The 16221-nt window shown below is 53.7% G+C and overlaps 4 protein-coding genes and 1 pseudogene across 4 annotated transcripts, besides 10 other annotated features; all 5 read right to left on the reverse strand.

The window, feature by feature from the left end:
• Window positions 1-15885: part of a sequence feature (areas not merged during assembly with more than two copies in the genome that could not be assigned to a particular haplotype) that runs on past the window's edge.
• On the reverse strand, window positions 2841-3197 carry Tc00.1047053508873.260 (uncharacterized protein; the record flags this gene model as incomplete). The annotated part of the gene is made up of 1 exon (XM_816617.1): window positions 2841-3197. One exon carries the CDS (start codon window positions 3195-3197, stop codon window positions 2841-2843), a length of 357 nt encoding a protein of 118 aa, XP_821710.1.
• Window positions 3770-4645, reverse strand: Tc00.1047053508873.280 (annotated as a pseudogene).
• Window positions 4374-4413: a microsatellite.
• Window positions 5257-5342: a sequence feature (A-rich).
• Window positions 7254-7274: a sequence feature (AT_rich).
• Window positions 7976-8161: a sequence feature (A-rich).
• Window positions 8442-9458, reverse strand: Tc00.1047053508873.289 (90 kDa surface protein, putative; the record flags this gene model as incomplete). The annotated part of the gene is made up of 1 exon (XM_816630.1): window positions 8442-9458. The coding sequence occupies one exon, from the start codon at window positions 9456-9458 to the stop codon at window positions 8442-8444; it is 1017 nt and encodes a 338-aa protein (XP_821723.1).
• Window positions 9650-9704: a sequence feature (A-rich).
• On the reverse strand, window positions 10173-10622 carry Tc00.1047053508873.300 (uncharacterized protein; the record flags this gene model as incomplete). Its single annotated transcript, XM_816618.1, has 1 exon — window positions 10173-10622. The coding sequence occupies one exon, from the start codon at window positions 10620-10622 to the stop codon at window positions 10173-10175; it is 450 nt and encodes a 149-aa protein (XP_821711.1).
• Window positions 11145-11169: a microsatellite.
• Window positions 12556-12686: a sequence feature (A-rich).
• Window positions 12819-15536, reverse strand: Tc00.1047053508873.330 (trans-sialidase, putative; the record flags this gene model as incomplete). The annotated part of the gene is made up of 1 exon (XM_816619.1): window positions 12819-15536. The coding sequence occupies one exon, from the start codon at window positions 15534-15536 to the stop codon at window positions 12819-12821; it is 2718 nt and encodes a 905-aa protein (XP_821712.1).
• Window positions 15886-16002: a sequence feature (areas merged during assembly that could not be assigned to a particular haplotype. This can correspond to areas where the two haplotypes were merged or to regions with more than two copies in the genome that were merged during assembly.).
• Window positions 16003-16221: part of a sequence feature (areas not merged during assembly with more than two copies in the genome that could not be assigned to a particular haplotype) that runs on past the window's edge.

Genomic DNA, 16221 nt, shown 5'->3' on the forward strand with positions numbered 1-16221 from the left:
AATTTAATTCCTTTTTCCTTTTTTGTTATGAATTTGTGCGTTTTTTTTTTAAACCCCTCTCATCCCCCATCCTTCTTTTTTTGCTTTTGGGGCAATCACTATGGACGTTTTTCTTTTCTACTCTTCCCTCTTTAATTGTTTGTTGCTGCACTCTTCCTGTGAGGGGTGCCGTGTGTTTCCCGCCCAACTGCTCCACTCGCACAACCACCGACACGCTCATGACGACGGCCCTGTGCGCCTCGCCTGCTGCACGCATGAGGAGGGGCCGCGACGAACGGCGCGCTGAGGGAGCCGTGACGTGTGGGCGTGCGACGAGGGCCTGTGGGGCGGAGCACACATTTCTTCCCTCTTGTTTTGTTTTCTTTGCGGCCAGGGCGGGCAGACACCCGCAGCGCCACACACACAGCCACACCCTGCCGCCGTGTTTTTTGTTTTCTTTTCTTTTTTTGCTTTGTGGATGTTTGCTGCCACCGTGCGTGATTGTTGAGGTTGGGGTCTTACCGCATTTATTCCTGCGATCCAGCTGTTCCTGTTTCTCTGTTGATGTGCCTCCCTGTGCTCCTCTTTCTGCTTTTCCAGCACACAGAAAATAAGTGTTTGCACAGTGCTCTGCTGGAATGCTCTTGGCGACAGCGGGACGTTGGCTTGCGTCCCGTGCTGAAATGGCAACACGGCCGCACGATGCCCGCCATGCGTGAAGTTGCCTGCTCTTGGGGCATTCTTCTCTCCTTGTTTTTTTTGCACTGCCGGTTGCGGGCGTTGCTCGGTGTGTGCTGGCGCGTGACGGATGGTGCCACGATGGCCTCCTCTGACGATGACAGTCGCTGTGCTCTCGGCACACACCCACACACTCTTCCTTGTCTCTCTGTGTGAGTGATTGCGGCAGGGCATTGCTGCGAGCGTGACGGGGACCACGACGGCGTCACCCCTCGAGAAGGCCCCACGCTCTGTTGGTTGTGGAGCGGCGAGGCGGTTTGCCTGCAGCCCGACCGACAGAACCGCACAGTCGCTTCATTGCGGTCACTCCGTCGGCATCACCCGCTGCGGTGGTGTCCGCAAGAGCCGCAGCCCCGATGAGGATGGCCTCGTAGTTATTTAGCAGCTCAGAACTTCAGGCCCCTCGCCCCTCAGGATTGCCCTTGCTGCTCGACTGGCGCAGCACCATCCCGGCATCGTTCTTCTGCAGGAGTGCAGGCACCAGAGTGCCCCAGCGACGAGGCTCATTAGCTGCGGTGACTTCCACCAGACCTGCAGTGGGCGTGCCGGTGGTGTGGCCTTCTTGGTGCGCCACACATTGCCGTGCGAGCGCCTTTAGCTCGTGGCACCAACTGCGTGGAGACCACCGCCTTCCGCGTGTGCCCACCGGCCTGCCCCAGCATGTACGTGGTGAACCTCTGCAGCCTTCCCACGGCAATTGCTCACACTCTCACTTTGCGAGCACCATTCGCCGTTTATGTCCTGCAGCGGTTATTTGCGACCTGAATTCACACCATGAACTGCGTGACGGTCGCTCACCATCCACGACGGCAGGAGAGGACCTCGCCGTCACCCCAAGCAACATGGACTCTGAGTTTTCCGACGACTCGGCACAGGCAATGTGGATCAGCGGCCGCAGCGTCTCGGTTCCCGACGTGACTGCGCAACGCGTACTGCGTGTCTCCCACTGGACGTCCACCCGTTTACATGGACTCGGACCACCATCTGCCATCCCACACTGCAGGGACGGAGGACGGCATCCCGCGACAGGCAGGCATGCTGCCACGACGAAAACATGCCTCCATTTTCCTACATGAAGCTGACTGTGATTCTTTCACCTCGGCGTGTGGAACACCTCTGGCCACTGTAATCACATGGTTGGAGATGCACCGAGGCACCGCACGAGCGGCAGCCGTGACATTCCCACATGAATCTGTACGGACGGAATGGAGCAGGCCGAGTGTGTTGCAGCGGCAGCCTGCCACGAGCTGAAGTGCTCCGCAAACGGGAGGACTGCAATCATGCCCTCCGCGGTGGCTTCTCCATGCTGCTAGAGGTCCGTGCGAAACAGCTTGGTGCCCTCCCGATCCCAGGCCTGTGATGCCTCGAGGCATGGCGGCGCCACGTCCCTGCCCTCTGGGATCGGCTGTGCTGCGGTGCTGTTGGGACCGCGTCTGTGCTCTGCCTCCGCCGCAAACTCTTCCCGACGTGAGCACCGCCACTCCTTGCCGACCAGCAAGCGGCTGATTGACGTCCTCCTGCCCACTCCTCGGCATACCGGCACGCACCCTGCAGATCACAAGCAACCCTCTGTGTTGGTGGTGCCGCTCCTCCTCTCACTGAAGAGGCAGGACCGCCCCGACCTCCTCCGGAACCTCCACCTGGCGTGTCCACGGCACCTCCTCGTAGAATTACGAGCAGCGGATCAACGTCGCCCTGCCCAATCTGCGGCAGCGTCTTCTCGTCCGTCCACAATATGAAGGCACACGCCCGACGCACCAACCCTGGCACTCCAATCGTTGCAGAAGGCCTCAAATGTGGATTCTGCGACAGCTCCACGGTCTCCCCAACAAGTGCCTCACGCGCAGGTCACTACCGAAAATGTCAGGCGTATCAACGAGCAAAAGACGAACAACGCACCTCTGCAAGCTCCAATGACAGCCGTAGCCCTTCAGCCACTCCTCTGCTGCAACCCCCACCAGCCGCTGAGCCCCGACAATACACGGGAGGCCCTGCCGCACACGCTGTGGGAATGCCCCCGTCCTCGACAACTGAGCATCCGACTATTTGGAACACCCTCTCGCACGACAGCACCGTTCAAGACGGAAAAACTGGCCACATCGCTACGGACAGCCCGCAGGCCATTAACGAACAGTGGCTGCAAAGTATAACGAAACAAATACTTCCCGTTTCTCAGCATAGAAAAACGTCACCTTCACACTCGCAATTGCCGTCAATGAATTCATTGCGTAATACCGCTCTGAGCTGCAATACTTCCTGGTGCCATCCACGTCCCTTGCCGACACATCGATGCGGGTGGGCGCCCATCCATTCCTCCCAATGACGGTGCATGTCTGCGACGCACCCTCAGATCCAAAAAGCACGTCCCTCACCACAGCCGGGATCGACTTCGCCCCGTCCGCACGCATCGCCCTGTCAGAGGAGCAGGAGTACGTCAGGCTGGCAGCAAAGCACCCGCCGGCACAACACATCACAAACATCACCAAAAGCGGCGCCGCAGGTCACAGAGTAACGTGTATCAACTGACGCATGCTGTCTATCAAAGCAAACATTTCATGGCTTGAAAAGGATAAGAAACACTGACAATATCTCAAAAAGAAAAATACAAAAAGAGAATTTAGGCGTCCGCAGTCAAAGCATGCCAACAATCCAAAAAAAAGTAATGGGTGCACTCAACCACAAAATCAAAAAAAACAATAAAAGAAAAAGCCGAAGCGTGGGACGACCAGCGCACACACTCTCTTTGCTCCCGTAAAGCAAAACACACACAGAAGGAGAGAGAGAGAGGTCGCCCACTCAATGCAATAAAAACAGAAACAGAAACAGCTACGGTGCTCCGCCCATGCAGCCAGGCAGGACGGCAGCGGTGCGTGTGGTGCAAAAGAGAGCACCAACGGGCCTGCATGGGTGTGCATGCATATATACAGTGGGCACATTATGTGTGTGCCTCGTGGGGTGAGGTGGGGGCGAGAGTCCATGCAAGGGGACACACACACAGAGAGAGAAGGACGAGTGTGTGTGCGGGCGGTGCACGGCTCTCTCTCCCTCACTCTCACGCGGCCACCACCGCCGCAGCAGCCGCACACGCAACAACAGGAAGAAGCAAAAGAGGGGAGGTGGTGTGGGAGACCGCGGTGCTGCCGTCACTGTCGCCATGCGTCGTCGTATCATTTGTTTGAGCAGTGGTGATTGTTTCTGGCATTTGTGACGCTGTCCCACTGAGTGTTGAAACAACGTTGTTATTGCCAGTTTTAAGGCTGTCGTGTTGTTCTTCAGAGCTTTGAGTATCATCCTCATCTGCCTTATTCTGTACATGATCACCGCTGCCACTCGCAGAGGTAGATGAGGTCGTTGGTTCAACTGGACTGCCGGCTGCTGCATTCTTCGTCGAATTCTCTGTGTCTGTGTCATGACTGTGCTTCTCTTGTGTCGCGTCCCCTGAAGGCTGTTCCGGTGCTTTTGATTCCATTTTGGGTCCTGACGGCGTGGCTTCGTTCGTTACTTTGGTTATGTTCTGTAAGTTTTCTTTTTATGTTGTTGGGCCTCCCGATGGTATTGGTGGTGGCGGTAGTTGGGATGGTCCCTCATTATTTTTGCCCTCTTGTGCCTGTGTTGGTCCTTTAATTTTTTCTTTTTTTACTTTTGCCGTTTCTTCCTCATTATCATCACTACCATCATCATCATCTTCATCATCATGAACCTCTTCCTTTAGAGATGGGGAAGATTCTCGTGACAATTTTACGTTAACATCTGTTGCTTCACCTCTTAAGCCTTGCGTGCCTTCTGGAGACTTTTCAATTTTTTGTGGTTCCGGCGGAGTTCCATCGCCTATCCCAGAAACATCACCGGCCGCCTCCACCGCAGCACCGCACCACAGCACGCAGAGGGCACACACCAGCAGCACACGGCCAGTCATCATCATCGCCATCACTCCCGTCACTTGCGTGTAGCCTTCAGCACAAACTAACACCCCGTCAACGCAGAGTGAAGGCAAAAAGAAAATGAAATTCACCCAGCCACGCCACAGCAACAAGAGGCAGCACCCCACACCACGAGGCAGTTGGAATCAATGCGATTGCAGAACTTACGCACCGCCCTGCAAACCAGAAGCTTTAGAAAAAAAAAAAAACAGAGTTGAGGGTCCGGCAGGACTCCCGGAATAAATAAATAAAATTCATTCGGCAGGACCTTCATTTCACATGTTAAGAAGCACAACATAGAGGACAGTATGTTTAAGTATATATGTAGATAATGCTCGCGGTAAGAAAAAAAAAGACAAATAAAAAAATCGTCCTATTCCATAAGCCCACACAACATCCTCACACTTCATTGCGGCATCCGGTCTCTCCTTCCAATCCTCCTTTCGTGCAGTCCGTGAGACGCACAGCAGTGACGCCGGCACTGCGTGTGGGCAACAAAAAAGAAACACACAAGAGAGGGAAACACTTCGCCCATTCCGGTGTACTTCAACCGAACATTAAAGAGAAGAAAAAAGGGTACTTATTACTCCAGAGGAAAAATATTCAAAAAGAGCATTACAAAGAAAAAAAAGGGAAAAACAGTAATAGAGAAGGAAAAAGGGTTTAAAAAGCGAGCAGTAAAAAAACAAAAAAGAAGAGAAAAAACAGTGACATAAAAACCGCAAAGTATGCGGCAAATATCCCCCGTGGGGAGTCACAATTCCACCCTCTTTCGCTCGAAAGACTACCACAACTCCACACAGTTCCAGCAGCAACACCAAAGACACGCACACACGCGCAGTGCGGTCGCCAGTTGAATCGCGTAGCGTCAACTTAAACGTCGTCAAACAGAGCGAGGCAGCCGTCTGGACTCACGCCGCTCCAGATCGTGCAACGTCACATTTCTTGATGCGTTTTTTGTGTTCCGGGGACGTTGTGACCATTCATTCCTCCCGCAATTTTCCCAGAAAAGTGCTCGCCGCTGCCGTCATCGGCTTCACTCTTACGGGTATCCTTCGAGCCCACTGTCATCCTCAACGCGGTGGCGGGCGCAGTATTCGTCTCAAATGCATTCGGATCCATTTCTATGTTCCAACTCATGGCAATGCTAGGCTTCCACTTGGGTGGTGTTGGAGCCACGTTTTCTTTCGGATCGGTGGCAAACTCAGGCCTCGTCTCGGACGTGTTGGTCGCCGTGTTGGATGCGGGACTCGGATCGACGGTGTTGGGTGCGTCAGCCGCCGCAGACTGTCGCCAATCCTCGTGTTGACGTGACGGCTCAGCAATAACTTGCGGCGCAGTTGTCCCACCAGATTTCGTGTCATCTTTCCCTTCACGGGGTGGCGGCAACTGACAGATGCCGTCCGGTCAGCATCGCTGCTACGTGCAGGCGGATGGATGGTTCCATCGGGGGAAATTGACGCCACCACAATTCGTAAGGGCCGGCGTATTTATGTGTCGTCACATTCATCGTAAAGGCAACGGTGGCCCCTTCCTCCTTCCTTGCACAGCTGGCAGAACAGTTGCTAAATGTGTGCACCGCATTGGCCACATGGCACACAGCACACAGCTCACCATTCCTGCCATGCATGCGCACATCAAAGCCACTGAAAGTGTAATTCTCATGTTGAGCCTCAGCACCGGCAGCAGAGCATCTCTTCCACGCCCACATGCACACCCACGCACGCGATAGCTCAGGCTGCCGTCACTCGGAGCACACGACACATCCACCGGCACAACCACCGCATCCGCATCACCAGATACATCTCCAGGACTCCCAGCAGCCGTCACGCACACGGAGCGAGCAGCAGCGGCACAAGAGCGCAAAGACCAGCACGGCGCCGCACCGTCATCATCGCAGTCATCGTCACGCGTCGTGGAGTCGCTGGAGTCAGTCAGCTGATCGGTGGTGCAGAAGGAAAACAATGCAACAAGAGAGAGAGAGACAGAGCACAGCGGATACAGCGAGAGAGAGAAGAAAAAACGAGGAGAGGGCAGCAGGCCCAGCCGCACAGTTCACGCACCACGAGACGGCATCCACGCAAGGAAGGCACACTACGCCAGCAGCCACCCACCATGCAGGAGGAGAAGACATCCACCACCATCTCCATCCAGCTCATTTCCACAGCCCCAGGGAAATGGCCACAGCCCGCAGCCACCACACAACGCAAACGGAGCGAGCCCAAACACAACGCAGTCACACGCGGTGCATCACACCCGCAGGAAGAGTGACTCGCGGTGCGCACTCCCTCTCCCCCATTCTCCTCATGGCCACGGAAGAAGACAACAGCCGCCACACGCAACTGCCAGCATGCACTGCAAAAGAAGCAATCAAATCCACTGCAATGTGCATCTTGTGTGTGTGTCTGCAGAAACACAAAGCAAAGAAGTAGAGAAATGGAAGCAGAGTGTGTGGAGAGACGCACAAAACGTACAGCGGAGGTGCGTGGCGGAAAGAACAAGAAGAAGACCGCTCAAACTCACGATTGCACCGCAGCCCAAGCAGCGGCAATTCACACAGAATTTATCCAAAACAAAAAAAGCTTTCCCTTTCATCTTACACAAACCCCATCACACAAAATAATTATAAATAAAAAAGAAATCGTCCATTACTGTTCCACACAAATTTAAAAAAGCTGCCGGCTGCCGTGTGGCCACACCAAACTGTCTGTATATTTTGCCCGCAAATAAAATTAAAAGATATTTAAATGTCTTTCAGCCGTCCGACCCTCTGTGTGTCCGCACATCGTTTATATTTCACGGGGTCTTCTGCGTGTTGCTGCTCCCCTCAGCCCTCCCATCGGCGCGTGAGTGCGGCCCGCAGAGCACAGTCACTCGTGCGTGGGGACTGAGAGAAGCACGCAGACATGAAGGGAGTCGCGTCACTCCATCGGGAGAGTGAGCGCAGCAAAAAACAAAAGAAAAAGAAAAAACACGGCGGCAGGTTGTGGCTGTGTGTGTGGCGCTGCGGGTGTCTGCCCGCCCTGGCCGCAAAGAAAAAAAACAAGAGGGAAAGAAATGTGTGCTCCGCCCCACAGGCCCTCGTCGCACGCCCACACGTCACGGCTCCCTCAGCGCGCCGTTCGTCGCGGCCCTCCTCATGCGTGCAGCAGGCGAGGCGCACAGGGCCGTCGTCGTGAGCGTGTCGGTGGGTGTGCGAGTGGAGCAGTTGGGCGGGAAACACACGGCACCCCTCGCAGGAAGAGTGCAGCAACAAACAATTAAAGAGGGAAGAGTAGAAAAGAAAAAATCACTGCCACAGTGATTGCCCCGAAAGCAAAGAGAGAAGTTATGGAAGGAAAAAAAGATTAGTAAACAAAAGAAAAAGAAAAAATTAAAGAAAATAAACCATTAAAAAATGAAAAAAAACTCACAACACCCCGAAGGAAGCAAAAAACAAGGAAAATAAACACATAAAAAACAAGTAGCAACAAAACAACAGAGAAACAGAAAGTAAAAAAAAAGTAAAAACAAAAAGAACAAAACACAAGGAGCTGCAACAAATGGCTCCAGCGTGCATGCACCAGCACACAAAAGTGCGTCCACGCAAACTGTTTTGGGCGTGTCGTGCATATGAATGTGTCTGGTACGCGTGCCAAGTGACGGATACAGGCAGCAGCAACACAGAGCACACAGCAGCGCAGCAGAAGCAAATGAATCAAAACACACAATCATTGTTTTCTATTAGTTACCACGTAATAAAACAAAAGAAGCGCACAAATCCACGTGGTTGAGTGCTGGCAATTATAGTCCGCATACACTTCTTCAGCCCAGTGTCCCGTACGCAAGGACGGCCAGAAAAAGCAGTGGCAGGGCATTCAGATGGGTGCCATGGAAGCAGGCGTCAGTTCCCACACTGTTCTCCAGCGCGTTCGTTGTGGGCGCAGAGGAAAGGGGAGCCGACATGCCTGCCGCCGTAGCATTTCCTTCGCCGGAAGCAGTGTCGGTGGCGTTGGCGGCGGTGTCCTCTTCGGTGCCTTCCGCTGCACCCCCGTCCTCGCCGGTCTGGGACAACTGAGTCGGTGGCGCAGCAGCAGTCTCTTCCCGCAGCTCCACTGGAGGTTCATGGGAGGAGTGGCCGCCGCCTTCTGTGGGCTTTGGATCTGGTGGGGATTCGGGTGCAGGAGAAGCAGCAGAGGCAGAATGTGAAGGGCCTTGAGGATCACCAGAGGGGGCGGAATCCAGTGCTCCCAAGGCCGCAGCAGAAGGATCCGTCGTGGCCGCAGCGCCAGCAACAGGGTTAGCACCAGCGCCGCCTGGAGTTGCAGGTGGAGGGGAAGGAGGGACATCCGCGGAATTCTCAGCGCCGTCCGGAAAAGATTCAGAATCCGGTCTGGAAAATGTTTCACGAGAAATTTTCTCATCTGGAGGGCTTGGAGGTCCTTCCGGAGGTTTGGCCGCAACACTTTCAACGGTGACCGCCTTCGACTTCACGTTACTCTCCCACCAACTCTTCACCGCGCTTGGAGTGGGCGATGTGACGTTGATCGTGAAGACACCGCCCTTCGCAACTCCTTTGGCGCGACTCTGTGAAGCCTCGGACGTACAGTTTCCGCCGCCCATGCCGCAAATCTCCTTCCCCACACCATTATCTTCAACCGTGCAGTTGTACCACAATGAATTCCCAGGGAGCTGCCAGCGCGCAACATTACCGTCACCCGCACACTCTGCATTCACCTGCGTTACCTGCGGCTCTTGCTCCTCCACTTCCTCCACGGCAAACACGCACGAGCAGCAGCACAGTAGTGCCAGCACCAACAGGACACAAAACACACGGCGCATTACCTTCAAAAATATCGCTGTTGAATAACGTGGATTCGATCTGCAAGAGCATGAGAAAGGAAATTAGAGAGAGACAGCAGCTACACCACGCACAGCCACCGCATGGTAATAAGCGACAGCAGCCAGAAGAAGCGCACACCAAAAAAGGAAGATGGAATCATTACAACTGCAGAACTCGCACACCGCCACGCAAAATAAAAGTTAAAAACCAAAGAAAAAAGAAAAAAAGAACACACAAAAAAAAAATGATGGGAGTCCAACAGAACTCCAGGAGAGAAATATAAAAAACCAATCGGGCAAAATTCTATTTCATATGCCAAGCATCACAAGACAACCGTGTGTGCCTCTGTATACATAATGCCTTCACCAAGAAGAGAAATAAAAAAGATCGTACAGTTCCACCAGGCCACACATCCCTCACATTTCATTGCGGCATCCGGCCTGTTCCTCCAATCCTCCTTTCGTGCAGTCCGTGGGACGCACAGCAATGAGGCCGGCACCGCGTGTGGGCCACAAAAAAGAAACACACAAAAGAGGGAAACTCGTCACTCATGAGAGTGTGCAGCAACCGACCATTAAATAAAGGAACGGCAAGGATACGTATTATTCCAGGAAAACAACAAACCCAACAGTGAAATGTAAATAATAAAAGAAAACACGCATGCAACGCGGGACACGTTCTCCGTGAGGAGCCGCAATTCCACACTCTTCGGCTCACAAGACCGTCACAACTCCACACAATCCCAGAAGAAGTAGCAACGCCCAATACACGCACACACGCACAGTGCCGTCAACAGTTAACTCGCGCAGTCTCAATTTCGCGTCGTTGTGCAGGGCAAAGCAGTCGTCGGGACAAATACCGCTCCCGGAATACTGCGCGGTGAATTCTCGTAATTGGGGTTTGTTATCGCGTCCAGAGGCATTGCGTTGAGTCAATCCGTCCGCATCACCCTCAGCAACAAATCCACTGCCCGCAACGCCATTTTCTAAAACGAGAGATTTGTGTCCGGTGGCGTTGCGCTCACTCACCTCGTCCGTGTTATCCGCAGCAACGTGTTCCCTGCCGCCACAAGTGACAGACATGATCCCGGATGCATTCAGCGCCACTAATATTTTCGGACCGTTGGCAAAGGAAGGCCTCTTCTTGGATGCATTCGGGACCATCACTTCGTTCGGATTGGCGGCAAACTCAGGCCTCGTCTCGGACGTGTTGGTCGCCGTGTTGGATGCGGGACTCGGATCGACGGTGTTGGGTCCGTCAGCCGCCGCAGACTGTCGCCAATCCTCGTGTTGACGTGACGGCTCAGCAATAACTTGCGGCGCAGTTGTCCCACCAGATTTCGTGTCATCTTTCCCTTCACGGGGTGGCGGCAACTGACGGATGCCCGTCCGGTCAGCATCGCTGCTACGTGCAGGCGGATGGATGGTTCCATCGGGGAAAATTGACGCCACCACAATTCATAAGGGCCGGCGTATTTATGTGTCGTCACATTCATCGTGAAGGCAACGGTGGCCCCTTCCTCCTTCCTTGCACAGCTGGCAGCACAGTTGCTAAATGTGTGCACCGCATTGGCCACATGGCACACAGCGCCCAGCTCACCATTCCTGCCATGCATGCGCACATCAAAGCCACTGAAAGTATAATTCTCACGCTCAGCCTCGGCACTAGCAGCAGAACAATTCTTCCACACACACACACACACACACACACGATGGCTCAGGCTGCCGTCACTCGGAGCACACGACACATCCACCGGCACAACCACCGCATCCGCATCACCAGATACATCTCCAGCACTCCCAGCAGCCGTCACGCACACGGACGAGCACCCGCCACACCAGCCACAACCGCTAGTGGACCCTCATCCATCCATAACGCGGCAACAAAATTTCCACCCATCCCGCCCTCAATGGGACACGGAGCCCAACTCAACGCACTCACACGCGGTGCTCCACACCCGCAGGAAAGGAGACTCGGGCTGCGCACTCCCTCTCCCCCATTCTCCTCATGGCCACGGAAGAAGACAACAGCCGCCACACGCAACCGCCAGCACACGCTGCAAAAAAAGCAATCAAATCCACTGCAATGTGCATCTTGTGTGTATGCCTGCAGAAACACAAAGCAAAGAAGTAGAAACAGGAAGCAGAGTATGTGGAAAGACGCAAAAAAAAAAAAAATGTACAGCGGAGGTGCGTGGCGGAAGCAACAAGAAGAAGACCGCTCAAACTCATGACTGCACTGCAGCCCAAGCAGCGGCAATTCACACAAGATTTATTGAAAACACAAAAAGCTTTCCCCTCCGTCTTACACAAACCCCATCACACAAAATAATTATAAATAAAAAGAAATCATCCATTACTGTTCCACACAATTTAAAAAGCTGCCGGCTGCCGTGTGGCCACACCAAACTGTCCGCATATATTTTGCCCGCAAAATAAAAATAAAAGATATTTAAATGTCTTTCAACCATCCGACCCTCTGTGTGTCCGCACATCGTTTATATTTCATGGGGTCATCTGCGTGTTGCTGCTCCCCTCAGCCCTCCCATCGGCGCGTGAGTGCGGCCCGCAGAGCGCAGTCACTCGTGTGTGTGGGACTGAGAGAAGCACGCAGGCATGACGGCAGTCGCGTCACTCCATCGGGAGAGTGAGCGCAGCAAAAAAAAAAATCATCGGAGGGGAGAGAAATGCTCACGAGGCCGACACCGAAGGGACTGCCGGCGCATGAAATAAACACGCAAAAACAAAAAAATCTTAAAAACACGGCGGCAGGGTGTGGCTGTGTGTGTGGCGCTGCGGGTGTCTGCCCGCCCTGGCCGCAAAGAAAAGCAAAACAAGAGGGAAGAAATGTGTGCTCCGCCCCACAGGCACTCGTCGCACGCCCACACGTCACGGCTCCCTCAGCGCGCCGTTCGTCGCGGCCCCTCCTCATGCGTGCAGCAGGCGAGGCGCACAGGGCCGTCGTCATGAGCGTGTCGGTGGGTGTGCGAGTGGAGCAGTTGGGCGGAAACACACGGCACCCCTCGCAGGAAGAGTGCAGGAAAAAACAATTAAAGAGGGAAGAGTAGAAAAGAAAAACGTCCATAGTGATTGCCCCAAAAGCAAAAGAAAGAAGGAAGGGAGTAAAAAATTAAAACAACAAAACAGAAAAGAACGAAAACATGAAAAAAAAACGCAAAAAAAGTTTAAAATTACGCACACAAAATAAAAGGAAACAAAACAAGAAAAGGTAGCAAACAGGAAAATGAATTTAAAATACGCAAAAAGTGAGGAAAATTATTTGAAGGGCAAAAATTAGTTCTTGGACGCATTTCGGTGCTGGGGAGGTCGCAATTGTCCCACGCGGCAGCCAGTCACGCCTCACTGTGCCGCAAACCCCCAAAGTCCCAACAGAAGAAGCAGCGATGGCAGCTGCAGCAGTCCGCCCCCACTTACAGTGCACGCATCGGTGTTATTCCCCTGCGACAAGTTTACAAGGCTGCTGCTGAGTGCCGTGGCATTTACTTCCCCGGCATGTGGATGGATTCCCTCCTCTCCCTGCCCATCCGTTCCTTCCGCCGTCTCCCCATCCTCACCAGAGCTCACGCTCTCCTCAGGAGTTTGGGGTGATCCATCTCCCTGAACCGTGTCTCCACCCACCGTCACCACCGCTGGGTCGGCGTCAGACGAGGGAGTGCCATCCACATTTTTGTTCCCACTGGGAGATGTTCCCGACGCTGACTGGTTTTCGGACTCTTTGGCTGCTGGGGAAGTCGTAGCAGTAGGTAGCCCTGACACGAATAAACCGCCACTGCCCGCATTTTCACTTTTCCCCAACGGATCCTGTTCAGTCTGCTGTTGCTCGCCAAGAATAGACAGAGTTTCGGTTTCCAGCGTAGCTGGTTCAGTTACCTCTGGTGGAGTAACCTTCACTTTTTTTGCTTCTCTTGCTTTTGGAATAGAAAGTTTTGCGTTAAGCGCAGTAATCTCCGCTTCATCCAACGGGCGGTTGTAAAGCAATACGTTCGACACAGTCACAGACACGCCTTTTTGGCCCTCTGTGTTCCCTGCATTGACTCCATCCCCTCCAATGTAGAAGTGGGATATCTTTTTAGAATTCGTATTCTCCAATTCACATTGCGCATTCCACACACGCCTACCATCGACGTACGCAGAGCCCTGGTTGCCGTTCTGTAGCACAATGGCCAATTGGTGTGTAGTATCCGTCTCTGAATGGCTGCTGTGCTCCTTGTTCTGTCCGCCACCACACAATAATATCCACTTCTTCTCTTTTTTGTTGTACGACAGTCCCAGAAGTACTGGATTCTCTGCGCCACTCATCTTCACACCCATCAATGGAATAGAACCCTCCTTCGGCGCCTCGTGGACGGACACCGTCGCCACAAGAGTGAATTTGTAGTTCGCAAAGTGGTACAGCTGATTCTCCCCCTGACTGCCAACGGGCCACTCCACCCACGCTCCATGGAATTTCACTCCATCGGAAGACTCTGCTTTCTCTGCTACCGCCCCTTCTTCCGCTCCCTTATTCACTGTGGCGTTCACCCCGAGGTACTCGTCCTTCCACGTGCCATTAGAGAAGTTGCCGGATAAAAAGCCAACCAGCCCATCCGTGACCTTACCATCGCTGCAGGCAGTGGCAGTTGAGGCATCCTTCGCAGTACTTGAAATGGGGCACAGCTTGGAGACACTTCCGTCCACATTCTTCCAGGTCGCCAGCACCTCCTTCACCCGCTTCAGCTGCGCAGTCAGACGCACAGACCAAAGACTGTTTGATGGCTTTCCATCGTCCTTCTTCTTCTCGTACAGTGCAATCAACTCCTCCTTATTATTATCACCAGTTCCACTTCCAGCACTTTTGTACAACAGGGAGCTGGCGGCAGCATCATCGTCCTTCTCGGACACCGACCCAATATCAACAATGTGCGTGTTGTCCGTCAGCCAAAGATGGAGTACGCCCTTTTCTTTTTCTTTGGCATACACCGGCAGAGTAACGAGCATCACGTCCCTGTTCTCAATCGTCGCTGTGCTGAAACCGCTCCCAACGGCCTTCCCTTCTCCCTTGTGTTTGTTGCCCCACACGCGGGAGAGTGTCCCGAGGGCCTCCGTCCACGAATTCCCCCTGTCACCGGACTCGTACACCCTGCGGCGGTCATCATCACACGCAGTCATCATCATGAGTTTTCCCTTCCACTCCACGACGGAGGGATCACTGCAGCCATCGGCAGACATCCCCTTCGACAGCTTACAAGTCACAATGTTCCTCGAAGTATCCAAAGTGTACATGAGCAGTGAGAAATTCTTTCCACCCGCCGCTTCCAATGGGAACAAAAACGTACCGTCATTCATCTTAACACCCGATCCACCACCTGCAATCAACCGTGTCATGGAATCGTGTTCGCCCTCAGATAAAGTGCCGGCCGGTAGCTGGTTCACATTCCATTGGATTTTTTTTTTCCTGTCATCTCCCTCAGCACCGACTGTCCCTTTCACCAGCAATAGCCCCCAGTCATCGGTACCACCAGCATTCCGGCTGTATTTCCCAACAAGCATGTAAATATCACTTTCATCTACAACCGTTGTTGGTCGGCTCACATCTACTCTCTTCTTCCCCTCTGTGGAAGTCACTTCCTCCAGAACCTGTGTGTTCTTGGCATTCTTCAGCACTTCCTCCGGTTCCTTACCGTCTTCTATGGTGAGTAGTTGGGATGCAATGCCAGTAAAGACACTGCTTGCATCCTTCTTGCAGTGCGCCTCGGCAACGGCAAACACATCACTCCCCACTTTCAAAAGGCTGGGAACACTCAACGAGTCCACAGTTACACCTTCATCCTCACTCTTTATGTCCTCCCATTCAAACTTTGGAACTGTTGACTCTTGCACCTCCGCACTTGCAGCTCCACCACTGCCGCAGCACATCATCACGAAGAGTAGCAGCACCGCGGAAGTAAACACACGCCGGGACATGTTGGGCCTCGGCGGCTCACTCTCTCTTCCTTCCCTCCTCCTCCCGCTGGATCCGGTCACGCGGCGACGGTTGTGTGTGCGGGGTGCCATCACTGCAGCAACACGTGAGAGCATATAAATATGTGTGTGTGGGCGATGTGTGTGCTGTTGGTCCTTTCAGTGCCTTCGAATTTCACAGTAGCGTTAAGCGATTGTTTGCTTTCTTCTTAAGAGAGTGATTGAGAAATGAAGAAAACAGGCTAATAAAAAGGGGTGAAAGAATAAGCACCGCCATCCACAGTGAGTGGCACCATCATCCCGCCGCAGTCACTCCCCACAACAACAACTCACGCACACAGACACACGGAACGAGACGGAAGAACAGTGCGCCGGGAACACACGGCGACTGCCACCAGCAGCAGCAGGAGTCACGGCGGGTGCGTTGTTCGTCACGCGTCAGCACACACCGAGCAACACCCACACAAAAAACAGCCAGCAGGATGCAAAAGAACACAGCCGCCCTCCGCAAAGTCCACGCGCTGCCGCCAGTCATTTTACTGTTGTCCAGTCCAGCGCACCCGCTTCTCTGTCCGTGCACAGCCGCACATCACCCCGCACAGGCGAAGAATCCCACATCGGCCGATGAGCAGCGTCGGAGACACTTTGGCACGTGCAGCTGCTGGGCGGGAAGCAATCCGTGCTTGTACCATGCACCCCCCAACAACACTCACTGGATGCGCGCCGCCAACATCACACCCGCAACACGTCGAAAAGACATACCGCAGTCTCCCGATCTCCCTCCTCACGAGGGCCGCCGCAG

The sequence above is a fragment of the Trypanosoma cruzi genome, genomic scaffold (assembly GCF_000209065.1).
Source record: "Trypanosoma cruzi strain CL Brener 1047053517083 genomic scaffold, whole genome shotgun sequence".
NCBI lineage: Eukaryota > Euglenozoa > Kinetoplastea > Trypanosomatida > Trypanosomatidae > Trypanosoma > Trypanosoma cruzi.